The sequence below is a fragment of the Podarcis liolepis genome (genome assembly GCF_965112155.1).
Source record: "Podarcis liolepis genome assembly, chromosome: 18".
NCBI lineage: Eukaryota > Metazoa > Chordata > Lepidosauria > Squamata > Lacertidae > Podarcis > Podarcis liolepis.
Window position 1 is genome coordinate 8,949,094 of NC_139572.1, and position 19,486 is coordinate 8,968,579.

The 19,486-nt window shown below is 44.9% G+C and overlaps 2 protein-coding genes across 2 annotated transcripts in view; one reads left to right on the forward strand and one right to left on the reverse strand.

The window, feature by feature from the left end:
* Window positions 1–9,603, forward strand: part of LOC310697183 (uncharacterized protein) — a gene marked incomplete at its 3' end in the record, with an annotated part of 116,652 nt that extends 107,049 nt beyond the window's left edge. Inside the window, exons 4-5 of the mRNA XM_083483505.1 lie at window positions 8,960–9,039; window positions 9,461–9,603. Of these exons, the coding sequence (XP_083339631.1) occupies window positions 8,960–9,039; window positions 9,461–9,603 (223 nt within the window). The remainder of the gene's footprint in view (window positions 1–8,959; window positions 9,040–9,460) is intronic.
* A 706-nt stretch (window positions 9,604–10,309) lies between these two features.
* Window positions 10,310–19,271, reverse strand: LOC310697566 (vomeronasal type-2 receptor 26-like; the record flags this gene model as incomplete). Its single annotated transcript, XM_083484295.1, has 6 exons — window positions 18,407–19,271; window positions 15,209–15,500; window positions 14,104–14,913; window positions 12,971–13,198; window positions 11,480–11,606; window positions 10,310–11,208 (listed from the first exon to the last, which is right to left on the reverse strand). Exons 1-6 carry the CDS (start codon window positions 18,631–18,633, stop codon window positions 10,310–10,312), a joined length of 2,583 nt encoding a protein of 860 aa, XP_083340421.1. The 5' UTR covers window positions 18,634–19,271.
* Window positions 19,272–19,486: the final 215 nt, after the last annotated feature.

Genomic DNA, 19,486 nt, shown 5'->3' on the forward strand with positions numbered 1-19,486 from the left:
CCTTCTTCAAGTTATTTTTGAGTCCCTTTTTAATGCATGGTCTCCCCAGCAAGCTCTCTGCAGCGCTACCATACTGCAAAAAGCCAACATCTTTGGTTATGGGCCCAGCTGCTGAGTGGATGACTGCATATTTTTGGACTCTGAGAAAGGTTTGAAAACTCCTTCTCCTGTTAGTGTAGTTTTTGTGGGTCTGGAAGATATCCAGAATGGTTGACCGGGTTCCTGAAGCTGAGAAGGCTCTGGTCTTCCCACAGCTAACAGATGAGAACTATAGTTTATGGTCTTTTTGGGTGGAGGCGCTTTTGACCTCTAGAGAAGTATGGACCTATGTAACTGATGACCCTCCTGACCCTGTAACTAATGCTTGGTCGAAAGGAGATGCAAAAGCCAGGGCGATAATTAATTTGGCAGTCAGCGACCAGCAAGTAGTCTATATAAGAAATAAGAAAACTGCCAAAGAAATGTGGGACAGTCTTGCAGCAGTGCATGTTAGAAAAGAGTCAGCGTCTGCATTGACGTTTTTCAAGCAGTTGTACCAGACGAAGTTGCAGCCTGGTGGTGATTTGGCAGCACACTTGAGACGTCTGGAGGCAATACGCGGCGAATTAATTCGAAGGGACATGGAGATACCTGATATTCAGTATGTTTTTATCATCCTGTGTTCCCTTAATGAGGACTTTGATGGTATAGCTAGCCAGATATCTGCCGTACCACCAGCACAATTAACTGTGGAAGGGGTAACGGCAAGATTAATGGGTGAGTTGGATAGAAGGGAGGCTTGTGCCATAAGCACTCCTGTTTCCAGAAAGAATGAGGAACGCCATATGCAAACCTGTGGTGATACAACTGCATTTAAAGCTGCAAAGCGTTGTTGGTTCTGCAATAAGCAAGGACATTTTGCAAGGGACTGCAGATCCAAAAGAAAGCAAAGTACTCCCAAGCCTGTTTCTGTTCGTCAATCACGGTCGTCAGCCCAGCAGCCAGCATCGTATAGTAAAGACAGAAACGAGCCGCGAGCTTTTCACGCTCAGACTAAAGATCGTAAAAGAATTAAAGATGCCAAGTGGAAGTCTTTTGTTATCGACTCAGGAGCATCTCAGCATATCTGCAATGATCGAAGCTTGTTTATTTCTTTCGAAGAGGAAATTGGTAATGTACATTTAGCCAATTCACAAGTCCTGCAGTCGCTTGGCAGGGGTACTGTTAAACTTGACTCTTTAAACATTACAATAGCGAACTGCATTTACTGCCCCTCAATGGACAATTTATTATCAGTAAGGTGTTTTGCTCGTCAAGGCATAACTGTGCGTTTCTTAAAGTCAATGTGTGAGTTTTTCGAGGGGAACAAACGTCTATTGTATGCCCGGGAATCTGATGGTTTATATAGACTGTATTTTCGAACCTACTCCCAATCGCCTATAAATTGCAGAGCAGCACAGTCAAGCCAGGGGTTGAGGAATGTAAGACCACATTCTGGGTGTGGCCACATGGCGCACAGAATTCTGGGACACCTGAATTTTGCTGATGTAATTAAGACACAGGATATTGTCAATGGCCTCAACTTAAAACCATGTAAATTCTTTATGCAGTGTCTATCTTGTTGCAAGAATAAGATTAAGGTTGCACGCAAGGGTAGGTGCTCAGATAGGAAAGTAACTGAGCCATTTGAGCGTGTACATTGTGATTTAGTTGGGCCACTCCCACCATCATTAGGAGGTTCTAAGTACTGGCTTACTCTCATAGACCAGTATAGTAGATATTGTTGGACTTATGCAATAGCTGAGAAGTCCCAAGCATTTGAGAAGTACAAGGTTTTTTTTGCAACTGGGTAAAAACGCACTTTAACAAACCTATTAAAAACCTGTTTTCTGACCGGGGCGGGGAATTTGTTTCTGAGGATTTTGAGAAATTCCTGGAAGCGCAGGGGACTAGTCATGAGTTATCTTGCCCCCGAAGTCCCTGGCAAAATGGGCTTGTTGAAGTTGTGCAGTGTGACTTGCAGGCAGGGGTTAAAACTTATCTGCACGATGCTAATCTGCCCAAAGACTTTTGGGCTGAAGCGCTCCATGCCTTTTGTTATGTTAGAAATCGCAGTTATCATTCTGGTTTAGATGTCACCCCCTATGAGAAGCTGTTTAAAAAACGCCCTAATCTGAAATACCTACGTATTTGGGGTTCAGATGTAATTATGCATTATCCTGCTAAGCAGAAATTGGGTGAGCGTAGTGTCCAGGGAAAATTAATGGGCTACCAGCAGGGGGCGTACAGAATTTACATACCAGCAACTGGCAAATTTCATATTACCAGAAGCATGATACAAACTGTAAATTGGAATGGAGTTGCTGTTTTCCAAGATACTAATGGTATAAATGATACTGAGGAAGAAGAGGTAGAAGAAGCAGAAGCAGGAGGAAATGGTGCTTCTGAATTAATGGAAAAAGACAAAAAGCCTGTTGGATCTGATAATTTGTTTGAGGATTTAAAGTCACAGGCACCCGAGGGGAGGCTAGATTCTCTTGAGTTTTCTGACCGTGAGCTTAGCCTACAGGCACCTCTTCAGTCTGACAATGATGGTTTACAACCTGAAACTAGTAGTTCACTTAGTCCCATTAAGTCTGAGGAGTCTGACTCTCCTTACGGACTGAGACGTTCAGATAGAAAGAGGCAGAAGCCACAACGTTTTGCAGATGAACATTTTAATACTGTGTATGCCAATAAGGCGGTTTTTGAGCCAAAAAGCTACAATGATGTTCAGAATTTACCTAAGCACCAAGCTGCAAATTGGTATAAAGCTATGAACTCTGAGATAGCTTCTTTAAAAGAGCATAACACTTGGTCTCTTGTACCACAAACCCCAGATATGAGACTTATTGATTCAAAATGGGTTTATAGAGTTAAAATGAATGACAAAAGTGTAGTTGTAAGGTACAAGGCAAGACTAGTTGCTAAGGGTTTTCAACAAATTCCAGGCGAAGATTATGATTTGTGCTATTCACCAAGTGTAAAATATGAAACAGTTAAGCTTTTGTTAAAAGATGCATCACAACGTGGACATTCTGTTTATCACCTAGACATAAAAACTGCATATTTGTTTGCAGATTTAAAAGAACAAATTTTTATGCGTGTCCCTGAAGGCATAGACGCTGCTGAAGGTTTGGTATGCAAATTAAATAAATCCCTTTATGGTCTGCACCAAAGTGGAAGGAATTGGCACCAAACTTTAGCAAAAGAATTGCTAGATATTGGTTTTTCACAAGGAAAGGCAGACAATTGTGTGTTTATAAAGGAAAGGGCAAACTCTGTAACAAAAATATGTGTGTATGTAGATGACGTGTTAATTTCTACAAAAACTAAACAGGAATATGAACAGGTAGTTTCACAGTTACAGAAGAAATTTGATGTGGTGGAATTAGGCATAGCTAAAAATTACTTATCCATGCAAATTGAGAAAGGCAAAAATGGATCTTTTCTGGTTCATCAAACTGCAAAAATTGATGATCTAGTTGAAATGCTACGTTTAGAAAATGCAAATGGGAAGGAAACACCTATGCTGTGTGGTTTCACCTTTACAGGTGAAGATAAGCCATTTCCTAACAAAACTTTGTATCGTTCTGCTATAGGCAAGCTAAATTTCATTCAAAGAATCTCAAGACCAGATATAACTTATGCTTTTCACTTTCTGGCAAAATTTGTGGAAAAGCCCACTACACAATGTTTCTCTGCTCTTAAGAGAGTGTAATGTACCTTAAACATACCAAACATTATAGGTTGCAGTTTACACCCAGTATTGATAAAGGTTTTGAAATTTTCTGCGATGCATCTCATGCAGTGGAACAAAATAATTGCAGGGGTGTGTCTGGTATGGTGTTTTGTTATAACGGTTGTCAATTTGAATGGAAGTCCCAGACACAAACCATTATTTGTCTCTCTACAACAGAGAGTGAATTATGTGCATGCGTTCAGGCCACTCGTGATGTAGAATGGTATCTGCAAGTATCTGCAGACCTACAGATGCAAGTAACACTACCAGTAAAAGTTTACCTTGATTCCCAGAGTGGACTTGCTATCCTGTGTTCAGAGACCAATACGCAGCGCACTAGAGTCTTAAGATTACGTTTAGAATTTGTAAAGAAACTAATTGCTGATGAAATGGTTGTATTCAAATATGTTCCAGGTGACAATCAAATTGCGGACATTTTTACTAAAGCACTTCCAAAGGTTACACATGAAAAACATGTACAAAGTATGCTTTATGTTTTTGTTCCACAATGATGAACCGCAGGGGAAATGTTGAATGGTTTCTTTACATGTAAAGGTTCATCATTGTTCCACTCCATGTGTATGTCTTTAAGGGGCCGGAGCAAGGGCCAGAGCAAGATAACGAGACCCAGCTTTACAGCTGTGAAACATAGCAGGTGCTGCTGAGTTGTATTTGATTAAGGCGTGTCAGCATTTGGGTAGAGTATATAAGGAGCAGCACCTAGCTCTCCCATTACCCTGGGGGATGGGTTGGTGGTTGGGTCTGGTTTGTTGATGTATTTAGTGTAAATGGAGTTTTTGTTTTTCTTATTAAAACCTTCTTCAAGTTATTTTTGAGTCCCTTTTTAATGCATGGTCTCCCCAGCAAGCTCTCTGCAGCGCTACCATACTGCAAAAAGCCAACATCTTTGCCCCCCTCCCCTTCTGCCAATCACCACTTAGGCCACGGCCACCTACCCAGTCAGGGCTGAGGAGATCCAGCCGTCTTGCGGTCTCCTCCTCGCCTTTTCCTTCGTCCTCCTTGTCATTGAGAATGTCCTCCTCAATGGCTGACTGCTAGCAGAGACAGGACCCCAGAGTTGATGGTGGGGAGAAAGGAGAAAGAGAGCATCCCAAAATGAGAGAGGAACCCAGAAGGGAAACTCTCTTGCCTACATTGAGTCGCTAGCCAGGGAAGCCCTACAGCCCTGGCGCCATGGGGGGCTGGTCCATCAGGAGGAGTGGGGCAGCAAGCATGGTCTGCCCTTAGCAGCCCCCTGCCTGTTTGCCCCCTTGCTCACCACCGTCTAGAAGGTGGCCTGGCCGGCCAGCTTCCTCCTCCTCCTCCTCCTCAGCCTCAGGGTTGCCCTTGTGCAGCTCAGCAGGGCTTCCCTCCTGCTCTGTCTGCTACGTACCTCATTGACGGAATCCCAGAAGGAATCGAGGGAAGACAGGGAGGACACAGAGGACAGGGGGGAAAGGCTGCTGGGGGAGCTGGTTGGGGAAAGTTTCGGAACCTGCAAGGAAAAGATGCAAAAGACGAGCAATTAAAAAACCAAAGCAAACATTAAAACTCAAGGCACCCATAACTGAAACAACAGTTCCATTCTGCGGTTGATATGCTTCCCTCGCCTTCTGCCAATCACCACTTAGGCCACGGCCACCTACCCAGTCAGGGCTGAGGAGATCCAGCCGTCTTGCGGTCTCCTCCTCGCCTTTTCCTTCATCCTCCTTGTCATTGAGAATGTCCTCCTCAATGGCTGGCTGCTAGCAGAGACAGGACCCCAGAGTTGATGGTGGGGAGAGAGGAGAAAGAGAGCATCCCAAAATGAGAGAGGAACCCAGAAGGGAAACTCTCTTGCCTACATTGAGTCGCTAGCCAGGGAAGCCCTACAGCCCTGGCGCCATGGGGGGCTGGTCCATCAGGAGGAGTGGGGCAGCAAGCATGGTCTGCCCTTAGCAGCCCCCTGCCTGTTTGCCCCCTTGCTCTCAACCGTCCAGAAGGTGGCCTGGCCGGTCAGCCAGCCAGCATCCTCCTCTTCCTCCTCCTCCCCAGCCTCAGGGTTGCCCATGTGCAGCTCAGCAGGGCTTCCCTCCTGCTCTGTCTGCTACGTACCTCATTGAGGGAGTCCCAAAGGGAATCCAGGGAGGACAGGGAGGAAACACTCGAAAATGGTGACATACTTGGAACCTGCAAGGAAAAGATGCAAAAAACGAGCAATTAAAAAACGCAACCAAACATTAAAACTCAAGGCACCCATAACTGAAACAACAGTCTCATCCTACGATTGATATGCCCCCCTCCCCTTCTGCCAATCACCACTTAGGCCACGGCCACCTACCCAGTCAGGGCTGAGGAGATCCAGCCGTCTTGCGGTCTCCTCCTTGCCTTTTCCTTCGTCCTCCTTGAGAATGTCCTCCTCAATGGCTGACTGCTAGCAGAGACAGGACCCCAGAGTTGATGGTGGGGAGAAAGGAGAAAGAGAGCAGCCCAAAATGAGAGAGGAACCCAGAAGGGAAACTCTCCTGCCCACATTGAGTCGCTAGCCAGGGAAGCCCTACAGCCCTGGCGCCATGGGGGGCTGGTCCATCAGGACGAGTGGGGCAGCAAGCACAGCACATTCACTCTCAAGGCACCCATAATTGAAACAACACAACAGCGGCATAGCCAGCCGCTCGGGTGCCCGGTTCAACGCGGGGGTCCTGCGGGTGGGGGGGCGCTGCCTGGAGCCTCTCTGCCGCCTCCCCCCCAGCTGTAGGGCGGCTGAGGGAGAGGCAGGGGGCAGACGCAAGCCCCACGCTTCTGTTTCAGGCAGCGCCCAGCCTGCAGGGGCCCAAGCCACCAAGTCACCCCCAGGAGAGATGCGTGGATCAGGCACTCTGCAGCCCCCCCCCCCCCGGTAAGTGCCAGCCCCCGCGGTGCGGCGCCCAGTGCCAGCCGCGTTTTTTGACTCAACTAAAAGGTTTGGTGAGCCCAATTTTTATTTTTATTTTAAACACGGCTTTATGTTCTTTTCCCACCCCCCCCTCAGTGATGACACCTGGGGCGGACCCCACCCCCACCCTCCTTTCTCTGCAACTGCAACAGAATAAAAGGACTCAAAACTCCCTTAGCAGTTTCCTGCTGGTCCCCTCACCATTTCCCCAGACATCAGTCTTCAGACTTTGCTTTTTCGGTGTCTGATAACAGGTTTTTTCTGATTCAGTTGCAGAGAAACCACCCAAAGGCTGTTGGCCTCAACTGCAAAGTGAGGTTGGGATTCTGAGCCGATGTCACAGCCAGGTTCCGATCAGTCCATTTCCTCCAAGGGGGGGGACACCTGTTTCCCCTGAGGGTGACCGCTGAACACACCACCCAAGAGAAAAAGAAGGAGAAAAGCGGATAAATCTTATAATTTTGTAGCAAGAAAGAATGAGTGCCAGGAGTTTTCTTTTCCCTGCACTCCTCCATTGCAACATCATCATCATCATCATCATTATACTAGATTTAATGAACACGCATATCAGAGTGCTCTGTAGCCATAGATTTTTGTCCTAGTACATTACCGTATTGGCCTGAATATAAGTCTCACTTTCCCCCAAATTCCGACCGCGAAAGGTTAAAGTGCGGCTTAAATTCACGGCCTTACGAAAGCTGGCTTTTACAATATCGCTGCCGGAACAGACTTGCGGTAAAATGGAACAGGAGAGAGTGCCTGCGGAATTTTAAGGGAGCGGCTTTTATTCCGGTATTGTCTTCTTTCCTCCCCCTTGAATTTTAAAGGTGCGGCTTATATTCGGGCCAATACGGTAATGTACTAAATAAATATTTTTATAACTAAATTTGCTCAGTACTCCAAATTTCTTCTCCTTTATTTGATTTATATGCCACCCTTCCTCATGAAAGATCCCAGTTTAACATGTCAGGGTTATTGGGAAAAGAAGCATTAGGTTTCATTGCAATCAAGGCGATGAGATAATAATAATAATAATAATAATAATAATAATAATAATAATAGGCAGCTCCCAACAGAATATTAAAAGCACTATAAAGATCACAGCCTCAACATGCATTGAAAGCATTTTTGGAGCTCTAAATTGCAGGTAAAACAACTGGCGGGTGGCCAGCGCCATTTTGGCCTCTGTTGTCCAGGGCGCAGGAGCCGCGGGACGTCGGGAAAAGGGGGAAGCCGTTCTCGGTGCCTCCAAGGGAAGGAGGAAAAGGACGAGGTCTCTTCGCGACTTCCTGGGTTATGGGGGTTTCTGAGTATAATAATTGGTTGTTATTAGTTTATTAGCAGGCCAGGAGGAAGGTTGCGCAGGGCAGCCTGGGAAGGGCGAGGGAAAGGCTGGGAGGAGAAGCCTTCTCTCTTTCTCCATCGCTCTGCCCCTCCATCAAGTTTAAATGGAAGAATAAGAGAAAAATAAAATGATAAGAAACAGGATCTTTGTTTGTGAGAAGAAGGGGCAGCAAAGCATGCTGGGAGGAAGGACCTGAGGGAAATGAAATGAAACCCAATAAAGGATAATTTATCAATAAAGCTAATATGTGAAACCTAACAAAAGACACCTTCAGATTTATTTATTCAGTTATATATTGGAAAATGGGTAAATTTCAATTAAAGGAAGCTGGATCCATGTTTGTGAGAAGAAGGGGTAGCAAAGCATGCTGGGAAGAAGGACCTGAGGGAAAGAAACCTAATAAAGGATAATTTACCAATAACGCTAATAAGTGAAACCTAATCAAAGACAATTTGGGATTAATTTATTTAGTTATACATTGGAAAATGAGTAAATTTCAATTATAGGACACAGGATCCTTGTTTGTGAGAAGAAGGGGCAGCAAAGCATGCTGGGAAGAAGAACGTGAGGGAAATGAAATGAAACCTAATAGAGGTTAATTTATCCATAAAGCTAATAAGCGAAGCCGAACATAAGACTCCTTGAAATTGAATTATTTGGTTATACACTGGAAAAACGAGTAAATTTCAAATTTATTCATGCTGGGATTCGACCATTGGCCCCACGGAGCTGGCAGTGCATGCTGGGAAGTCTGCCCCCCCCCAGTGTGAACCGTGCCGGTGGAGGCTGGCGGGAGTCGCAGGGCCTTTTGAAGGTGGCCCCTTCCCCTCCGAGGGCCACATGACCCTCCTCGTCCGCCAGGGACACCAGCGCCTGCAGCCCGTCCAGCTGGCCAGAGTCAACCAAGGGCCAGAGAGGCTGGCAGGGGCAGGGCCCCCAGGAGGGAGAGGGGCCCCTGGGGGGATTTGCACTCTGCACGCCCTCAGAGGCCGGAGAGGCTGGCAGGGGCAGGGCCCCCAGGTGAGCCCAGGAGAGAGAGGGGCCCCTGGGGGGATTTGCACTCTGCACGCCCTCAGAGGCTTCGTAGTCTAAGCTCAGGGGGCTCTCTGAGCCGGCATCTCTCTGGGGGCTGAGGGGTTTCTTCCCATTGGTCAACATCCTTCTTAAATAGTGGTGCCCGGAATTGGACACAGTATTCCAGGTGGGGTCTGACCAATGCAGAATAGAGCTGAGTCTTGTAAGCCACTGGTATTAGTAGCAATAAAAGTAATAATAATCACAACAAGATTAGACTTCGTTAACAAATATTTATGCTGCTTAACTGTGTGTGCATTGCAATCACTTATTCAATGTTGTGTGTAGTAATTTTAAGTGCATTCTTAATATTACGATCAATGTGCAATACTTTTAAAATGCATAATTTCTTTAAATATAAACACAGGAATAAATGAAGCTCTAAATTCATCGGATGATGACCTGTGCCACAAACTGGGAACCAGGCAGAGGGGCTTCTCAGTAGTGGCGCCTGCCCTGTGGAACGCCCTCCCCACCTCCTTTCACAATGACTCACCCAGATTGGCGTAGGCGGCCTGCCTCTCCCGTGAGCGCCGGAGTTCCCTCTCCCCTCTAAGCCTATCCCTAACCCTGGCCAGTGCAATAAAATTCATTGGATCCCAGTCAAGGCTTGGCTAAGGTCAGTTGCTACTCTTTGGAACAGGGAGCAGAGCTTACACAATACAGAAATTAAACCAACAGACTACGGAAGATGTCTTAAATGAATTTCTCAGTTTATTGATATACAAAGCTTAGGAGAACGAAATGATGTGAAGTGAGCTTATGAATGATAGCGCATAAATGCGGGAAAAGGAGCATAGAAAATTGAATACATAGAACTGGCATAACCAAACAGTATTGTGGAATATTAGAATTGATCTGGTTAATAGGTAGTCATGACAAAGGAAACAGACTCAAAAACCTAACTCTTCTCTCCCTCCAGCCTATCTTGTTGTGAGATAAATATAAGTTCCCAAAACACAAAATTTTAAAAAGATAATAGTATACAAACTAAGGGCAGTAGACCAGGACTTATTTTAATCATGGGCAAAGCAAGGTAGCAAAACATTTCCTCCCATCTTCCTGTTCGTGTGAACAGGACTACACAAAACCAGGGCTACGAATGAACACAATCTCTTTCAGAGGTGGAGAATAAGCAACATGGATGAGCAGGTGTGTTTCCTTTATGCACTTCTGGACATAGGGAAGATGGACTATTTTAAGAATCAGATGCCCCTTAATTCCTTGTTGTCAGGTGCTCCTTTGTGTTCAGATCAGGCCTCAGCACAATAATGTAGCACTTGGGAAGGAAGATGCAGCCCAGAAGCCCAGCACTGGAGGCCAACATAGAGAAGATCTGCACGGCCACCATGTACTTGCCCTTGGTGCTCAGGTAGGTGGGCACAAAAGACACCCAAACACTGCAGAAGACCAGCATGCTGAAGGTGATCAGCTTGGCTTCATTGAAGGAGCCGGGCAGCTTCCTGGCTAGGAAAGCCACCGTGAAGCAGGTGGCAGCCAAGAAGCCCATGTAGCCGAGGGCAACGTAGAACATGGTCACAGACCCTTCGTTGCATTGCAGGATGATCTCTTCCACCTGGGAGCGCATATCGGGCTCTGGGAATGGGGGAGAAGAGCCCAGCCAGATGGTGCAGATGAGAACTTGCCCCCCAGAACAGGAGATGACAATGGAGTTGGCCAGACTCTTGCCCAGCCATCTCCTCACCCTGTTCCCGGGCTTTGTGGCCAGGAAGGCCAGCACCACCGTGATGGTCTTTGCCAAGACAGAAGAAACAGCAACTGAGAAGATGATGCTGAAGGCAGTTTGTCGGAGAAGGCAGGTCTCTTTCCTTGGGCGCCCGATGAAGAGGAAGGAGGACAGAAAGGAAAGCAGGAGGGAGACGAGGAGGATGTAGGAGAGGTCCCGGTTGTTGGCTTTGACTATGGGAGTTTCCTTGTATTTAATGAAGATTCCCAACACAATGCCTGCTGTTAAGGACAAGAAGAGGGCAATGGAAGCTAAAATCATTCCTAAATATTCTCCATAAGCCAGGAAGATGATAATCTTGGGGACACATTGATCTCTGTCCTTGTTTGAATGGTGATCTTCTGGGCATTTGGTGCAATGTTCTGCATCTGGGGAAGAGAAAACAGTGGCTGCAGCATCACTTACATCCCTAATGATCTGAACTTGATTACGATTTGAAGAAATCCTAGAGATTTCTTCCTTATGATCATTCCTTTCAACTCTCTTCCAGGATGTAATGAAGGGGATTAATCCTAAAGAAGTTGAGGAAGGAGCCACATTCCACAATGTCTGCAGAATTCTCACAAATAGTGTGTGAGACTGGATTACTGCCCTGTGTTTACTCTCTCCAGGAATACCTTCCCCCTTGGAGTCACCCACCTTCCTGGGCGGAGAAGGTCCCTTCTGCACACTGAGCACAAGCATAGCAGCAAATGGGTTTTCCTTCTAGAACCACCTTGGCATATCCAGGTCGACATATTTCTGTACACCTGGAACGAGGCACGGCCTAACCAGAAAGACAAGAAGGTGCAAGAAAGAGGAACAGTTAGGAATATTTGTGGGTATGTAATTCAGTCATAGGGACGCGGGTGGCGCTGTGGGTTAAACCACAGAGCCTAGGACTTGCCGATCAGAAGGTCGGTGGTTCGAATCCCCGTGACGGGCTGAACTGCCATTGCTCAGTCCCTGCTCCTGCCAACCTAGCAGTTCGAAAGCAAGTCAAAGTGCAAGTAGATACATAGGTACCGTTCCAGCGGGAAGGTAAACAGCATTTCGGTGCGCTGTTCTGGTTCGCTAGAAGCGGCTTAGTCCTGCTGCCCACATGACCCAGAAGCTGTACGCAGGTTCCCTCAGCCAATAAAGCGAGATGAGCACCGCAACCCCAGAGTCGGACACGACTGGACCTAATGGTCAGGGGTCCCGTTACCTTTACCTTAATTTACACATAGAGTGAATTCAAACAGATCTCTGGTCTGCAGCCTTTGACGCCTCATCAGGGTCCTTTCAACCCCCCACTGACCATTGGGGCGACCAGAATATCTTGTTCTTCATAATTAGTTCAGTACAACTGAGGTTTGCGCCACACAACTCTGTTTCCTCTCCTCCATTTACCTGCTTCCCTGCTTAATAAATCTTCAAAGAAAATGGCAATGGAGTCTGAAATGTTAATTCCCCAAATTTCAGGATTCTGATAATCTCTCAACCGCTAATTAAGACACATTTAATATTACTTTTCCAAATAGTGGTTTCCCTCACTCTGTTCTTGAGGCATGCAAGGTTTCCTCTTGTTGCTTATCTATTTCCCTAGTTATTTCTAGTTCATATGCCATTCCTTAACATTAACCTTATATTACAATAGGGTTTTTTTAAAAAAACTTCTCATCCTTCACCAACAACTGTGCACTTCTTAGTTCCTGCACGTACAATAGTTTAACATTTGCAACATCTACAAGTGAGCTTACTCCACAAATTTTAAAAATCCACAATAAATCAGTAATTATCATTTCAAAAATAAATTGCTTTCCATCCTTCTGCATGTATGAAAACCCAATTGTTCACTTTTACTAGGTGTTTTCCCTTTTCTTCTACGTAGTCCATTCGGTTAAACATTCTGTCCAGAATTCTTAAATTCTCAGTCTGGTTCAGAAATAGATAGTGTCTTTTCTAAGGACCTCTGGGCTCTATCCTTTCTTTGAGCACCCCAAATCCCCCTCCTATCTCAGCTGCTGTGGAAAGAAGGAGTGGCGGTTGCAGCTGTTATTGGACGGTCAAGACATCATTGATCAACCTGATATAGTCATTTTGCAGCAGTTGTTCAAGGAAAAATATATTCAGGATCTCCTAGCCTCCCCTCTCTGTGATTCCCCTTACCTTGTTGAATTTCTTGGGCCACTCAATAGCTTCTGGGTTAATGGTGAACTTTATGCCAGCAGACGTCTCTCTCCTTATATTCCCAATTTTCACAAGGACATGAGACTTATTGGGAGACATCACCCAGTTCATAATATCAAAGTCCGCTGGTAGCTCCCAGTTCTCATCCAAGCACAGTCTGCCCCTGGAAGTATTCAGACACCGGATTTCTCTCAAGAAAGGGTGAAGCTGGAATGACAGGGGAAAGCACCAGCGCTGAGAAACCTGGAAGCCAAGATGGATATCTCAGTCCTACTCACTTCGACCTCTTCTGATTTGGGTCCTGCGTGTATCTCATGTAGACTGGAATTCCTATTCAGCCATTTCTCTTACTACAGAGCCTGCAAGTGTCCCAGTTTTCCAGGGACATCCCTGAATTAGAGACAGTTTTTCATTTGATCCTGGAATTTCCCACTTTTCCTTAGAATGTCCCTATTTTCATTTGAGAAATATTGGTGGATGTGGAATTATCCAACCCACAAGCTGTCCAATCCTATATCGGGAATTTTTAAATGTTTAATATTTTAGTATGAATTTCTTTATGTTGGGAGCTGCCCAGAGTGCTGAGGCAACTGAAGAAGATGTGTGGGGTATAAACAGTGCTATTTTTCTAGAAAGGAAGGTGCCGGAACTCACCATGAACACCTCCCTCTGAGAATGGCAGTGGCACCCACCTGAAAGGTGTCAAAACTGAGTTCCAGCGAGTTCCCCTCTGAAAAAAAGCCCTGGGTATAAGCAGTAAAGGACGCAGGTGGTGCTGTGGGTTAAACCACAGAACCTAGGACTTGCTGATCAGAAGGTTGGCGGTTTGAAGCTGTACACCAACTCCCTCGGCTAATAAAGCGAGATGAGCGCCACAACCCCAGAGTCGGCAACGACTGGACCTAATGGTCAGGGGTCTCTTTTCCTTTATAAGCAGTAACATTATCGTTATGGAATGGGCCGTCTCTATTTTCAACAGAGTTGAATACCAATGTTGGGCGGTATGCTACTATTGCTAATACTAATAGTAACTATGATATTTTGCAGGTTTATCCACAGTCAAGATCAGCATCTGTGTGGACTGCAGTTTGCAAAAAGGGGGAAGGAAATACCTGCCATGGCTGTAGCCTTTGGGGTCCCCATTGCTCTCCTTCCTCCACCATCAGCCTCCTCTGGGATCTAGATGAAAGTGAAGCATGCAAGGCCTGAGCCACAGCGTGAACATTGATGTAAGTGCCATAGCTGTCATAAGACAGGACTCTCTCAGGCCCCCATTGGGATAATGGCTCCAGTTTCTCCTCCTCTTTGCATCTTATCCTGCCTTTCACAGACAACGAATGCTTTGAATATGAACAGTGAAACGCTTCATCCAAAAAATCCACAAGATTGGACGGTGATTTATAGTTGTCACCTTTGCTGCTCCTTATTCCGGTCTGAATTGCAAAGGACAGAGAACCATGGAGGTACTGGAAGTCATTTGTAGGGATGTAATAGCCAGTTCCGACTTCTAGCAAAGCTGTTGTGATCCAGACTTTTGCCCCTATTTCCTTCTCATAGACTATGTTTATTGCCAGGAGTAGAGTGATGCCCATTGCATTGGTTACATAGTAAAAAAATACCCCAACTTGTCTCCATAGGAAAAAAGGTTCCCCAGGCCTGATAAATTGATTTAGATCATTTTCTGGTACTCTTTTTGATAAAGCAATGCAGATCCCTTTGCTGAGCATCAGAGGTTTCACAGCGCTCACAAATCTTTCTCCACTGTCATTGTCTGGAGTGAAGAGGCCAATCCACGTCCATCCAAAATACAGGAGCAATTCAACAATCCCCTGGTACTGACTTTCCTCTTTGGGACTCATCCGGTAGACAAAAGGGAACAGGGTTTTACCTTCGAGAAACTGGGCAGTGAAGCCATAACTGATCTAGCAAGGGAAGCAAAAGATCAGCAATTTATTTTACTTTCATCATAACGGGTATTTAAACATATGAAATGTCTGATATCTATCTAAATCTCTGCTGGCTGAGGCTGATGGGAGTTTTAGTCTGAAACATGTGGAGGTGTCAAGTTGGTGAAGGCTCAGTTTTGAAAAAGGGATGTTCGATCCATAGCTCAGGATTTCCCCTTTTAAAAAATATCCCCACTTGACCCCTCCAAAGAGAAAATAGAATTTTACGCAGTTGAAATTCTCTGTCCCTCCATGCTCTCCCACTACTTACCTGTGGGATTTTGTAGATGCCTGACAAGGCTGAAATCACTCTTGAGATGAAAGTGTTGCTTCTTTCAAGAACAGCCAACAGGTGATTCTGTTCTCCACAGTGATAACTGGGAATATTGCATCCACTGCCTGCAAGCAGCTCTAGCATGGTGTCCGAAGTCATCTTTGCATCTAAATAGTTCTCATAGAGGTTGTAGCCCAGGGTGATGTTGGGTAAGAGCCTGAGATCCTGGTTGATCTCTTGGATGGTGAACAGGAAAGACAACATGTACGAATAGAGCCTAGCTGACTCCCTGCAACAAATGAATCCTTTTAAAAGAGTGAAACTGATATTCATATGATGCGGGGGGGGGGCCATTATATGATCCAAAAAGATTAGTATTTATTGATTAATCCTATTGCATTAATATCAAACCATTTACAGTCTAGTATAGAATAAAAATAAATAGAATAAACACATGCTGGCCACATGACCCGGAAGCTGTACGCCGGCTCCTTCGGCCAATAAAGTGAGATGAACGCCGCAACCCCAGAGTCGGCCACGACTGGACCTAATGGTCAGGGGTCCCTTTACCTTTACCTATAGAATACAAATTTGCAGATCTCTGCTCCATGACCGGAGCTTTGATGCAAACAGCACACAGAGCTGTTCAACAGTGGAACAGACTCCCTCCGAAGGTGACCATGTGTCATGGTCTAAGAGCCTGAGATCCTGGTTGATCTCTTGGATGGTGAACAGGAAAGACAACATGTACCAGTACAACCTAATTGCCCTCCTGCAATAAATGAATTATTTAAAAAGAGTGAAACTGATATTCATATTAATGGGAGGGAGGAAACATTATATGATCCACAAAGATTAATATTTATTTATCATTTTACATTAATATCAAACCTTTTCCTGTCTAGTATAGAACAAAAATTTGGAAATCTCTGCTCCATGACCGGAGCTTTGATGCAAACAGCACACAGAGCTGTTCAACAGTGGAACAGACTCCCTCCGAAGGTGACCATGTGTCATGGATGCTTCAGGTGAGATTCCTCCGGGTTCCTTCCATCTCTACAACTCCATGATTCTATTCTACTGTGGTTCTATGAGTAAGAAATGAAGGCACCCCTCAAAATGTGTGCTATACTGGGAAGTTGCTGCAAAGCCTGCTTTTCCTGCATTGGGCTTTGGCTTCTTCCAAGGGGCTAGACCTGTAAATCATTTTCATAATATTCTCTCTTAGGGCATTACATGCCGTAAATTTCATACCTGTGGTCCACAACTGTTCCCAGTCAGCAAGCATAATGTTATGACCAACATCCTGTGCCCATTTAATCATAGCAGATTTAACCGTTTCATCCTGAGTATTCCATTTCAACAGCAAGTTATACATCTTTGACAAAATCTTAGTTTTGTGTTCTAACAGTTCTGTTTCCAACTTTGATTTTTCCACATGGAAGCCAATTTTTTTGTCCAGATTGTATACTTCTCTTATTTGGTAATAATGAAACCAATCTCGCACTCTATCTTTTAGTTTCTCAAAACTCTGCAATTTCAATTTGTCTCCTTCTTGCTCCAAAATCTCCCAATGTTTTGGCCATTTGGCCTCCATATTGGGCCTTTTCTGAGCCTTCGCCTCTATTGGTGACAACCACCTTGGGGTTTTATTTTCAAGTAATTCCTTATACCTTGCCCAAACATTAAACAGTGCTCTCCTGACAATATGGTTTTTAAATGCTTTATGAGCTTTAACCTTGCCGTACCACAAGTATGCGTGCCACCCAAAAACATTATTAAAACCTTCTAGATCCAGAATGTCAGTGTTCTCAAGAAGTAGCCAATCTTTCAACCAGCAGAAAGCTGCTGATTCATAGTAGAGTTTAAGGTCTGGCAGGGCAAACCCCCCTCTTTCTTTTACATCAGTTAATATTTTAAATTTTATTCTGGGCTTTTTGCCCTGCCAGACAAATCTAGAGATGTCTCTCTGCCACTTCTTGAAACAATCCATCTTGTCTAAAATTTGTAATGATTGGAACAAAAATAACATTCTTGGCAGTACATTCATCCTTATAACCGCAATTCAGCCCAAAAAGGAAAGCTTCAGATTTGACCATATTTCTAAATCCTTTTTAACCTCCGTCCAACATTTTTCATAATTGTCTTTAAACAAGTTCCCATTTTTAGCTGTCATGTTTATCCCCAAGTATTACCTCAGTCCCCTTTTAGTTACAATTGAGGTCTAGTGGCTTTCAGGTTTGAGTGTGTGGTAAAACCTATAATTTTGCACATGTTTTTCATCAGTGACTCTACCAATGAGGACACACCCTGATCTGTGTTATTCCATATAATCATTTTATTTGAAGCATATCATTCCTGCTCTTCACCCATAGAAATACAAGCATTTTCAAGAGTTTCTTAAAACGCTTCTAATTTTTTTTAAAAAAAACAGTGACAGAAAGGGAAAAGTGCTGGGATTGGGGGAGGAAACCTTTAATGTAGCTCAGACAGATTTCCCCATGGTGGGCTGTAGGCCTCCTGTTCCATCGTGTTAATAGAACTGTGATAAGGTTGGGATAGGAAACAGGTACCTATGGATTCCAAGTGAAGAAACATCAAACATCTCACTACTTAGAAATGAGGCCAGTTGTTTGTGTGTGAGAAAAAGGAATAATTCCTTTTCACATTTTAGAGACCTGACTCCATGAAAAGGAAGTCTCCTGATTCATATTATTTATCATTTCAATTAAAGCACATCTTTCCTGCTCTTCAGCCCCCAAACGTCACCCAGAGGATCTTAAAATTCCATTTGTAAAACTGTAACATGGAATAATATTGAATGAAACCTTTGAGCCTTGGAAATTGCCTGAGTTTCATGGCATCCTGCAGGTGGGGAAATTCAGTGCATCCTTTTGACCCCTGACCAGATTCATTGGCATCCTTGCATTCTACTGAAAGCAACACAGAATCAAAGGTAGGAGAGTGTTTCACTAAGGAAGACCCAGAGAACATGGAAATAGGAGAGGGTTGGGTGGAATCTTTTACTAGACCCCCCCAGCTCCCATCACCCACAACCAGCAAGCCCAATGGTTAAGGGCAGGGTAATCCTGCAACAACAGCCCTTGGCTCCCCAGCCGTGAGAAAGGGGCTATTTCCTTGATAAATAGGAACCACTAAAAGGACTGGAGAACCATGAAACTGTGAAGTACATACTTTTCAATCCTAGCGAAGGGTGTCTGAGAAAAGACATATGGAGTTTCCTTATAAAAGCGTTTTGGAGATATGATCCCACTGATGAGAAAGTGTCCAGGCCGGTAGTAATTGCGAGCATCCGTTTGATCCCTGACCAGATTCAAGGGGCATTTCGCCTTGTGGTTCCCGCAGACTCCAAAGGGCATCATGAGCAGCAGAAGCAGCAACAGAAGGAGCAGGGATCTCATTCTGGCTCTGCCTCCTCCTCCTCTTACCTGCCAAGGAGGCAAAGCAGAAGAACCCAAAGACTCTTGCAAGGCCAGACTGCCTGGGCTTTCCCAATCTGGGTGGTTTTCAACTCTACCTTCGGAGCTAGGAAGCACAAGGCAGGCACACCCCTCTTTCGCCAGCTCTGCATCTTGACTCAGTCTGTTTCCAACACAGGAAATAATCTCTGCACTAACTTTTTCTTTTCCAGTCACAGCACAATTAATATATTCATGCTACTTTCTGAGGGTGATGTAACCTCCAGAAATATCTCCTGAGCATTTAGAAGATGAGATGACTATAATTTTGATTATTCCAAGTGGAATAAGTTTCATCACACTAACTTTCTGGAGTCTTGAATGGCTCTGGCAGCAGGTGCAGAGCTGGAGAAAAACATGATGATGAAAAGTCAAAAGGTGTTTTTGGGAATTGGAAGTTTGGCCTGAACTTTGCTCCCAAGGACCAACGAAGAGCCCTGCATCTGCATCCGACCATCGACTCTCCTTCCTTGGAGGTTTTTAAGTTTGGATGGTTAGCTGTTAGGGATGCTTTAGAGAGCCAGTGTGGTGTAGTGGTTAAGAGCGGTGGACTCGTAATCTGGGGAACCGGGTTTGCTTCCCCGCTCCTCCACTTGCAGCTGCTGGGAGACCTTGGGCCAGTCACACTTCTCTGAAGTCTCTAAGTCTCACTCACCTCACAGAGTGTTTGTTGTGGGGGAGGAAGGAAAAGGAGATTGTGAGCCACTTTTGAGACTCCTTAGGGTAGTGATAAAGCGGGATATCAAATCCAAACTCTTCTTCTTCTTCTAGTTGGCCACCTCGGGTGGATTTGATT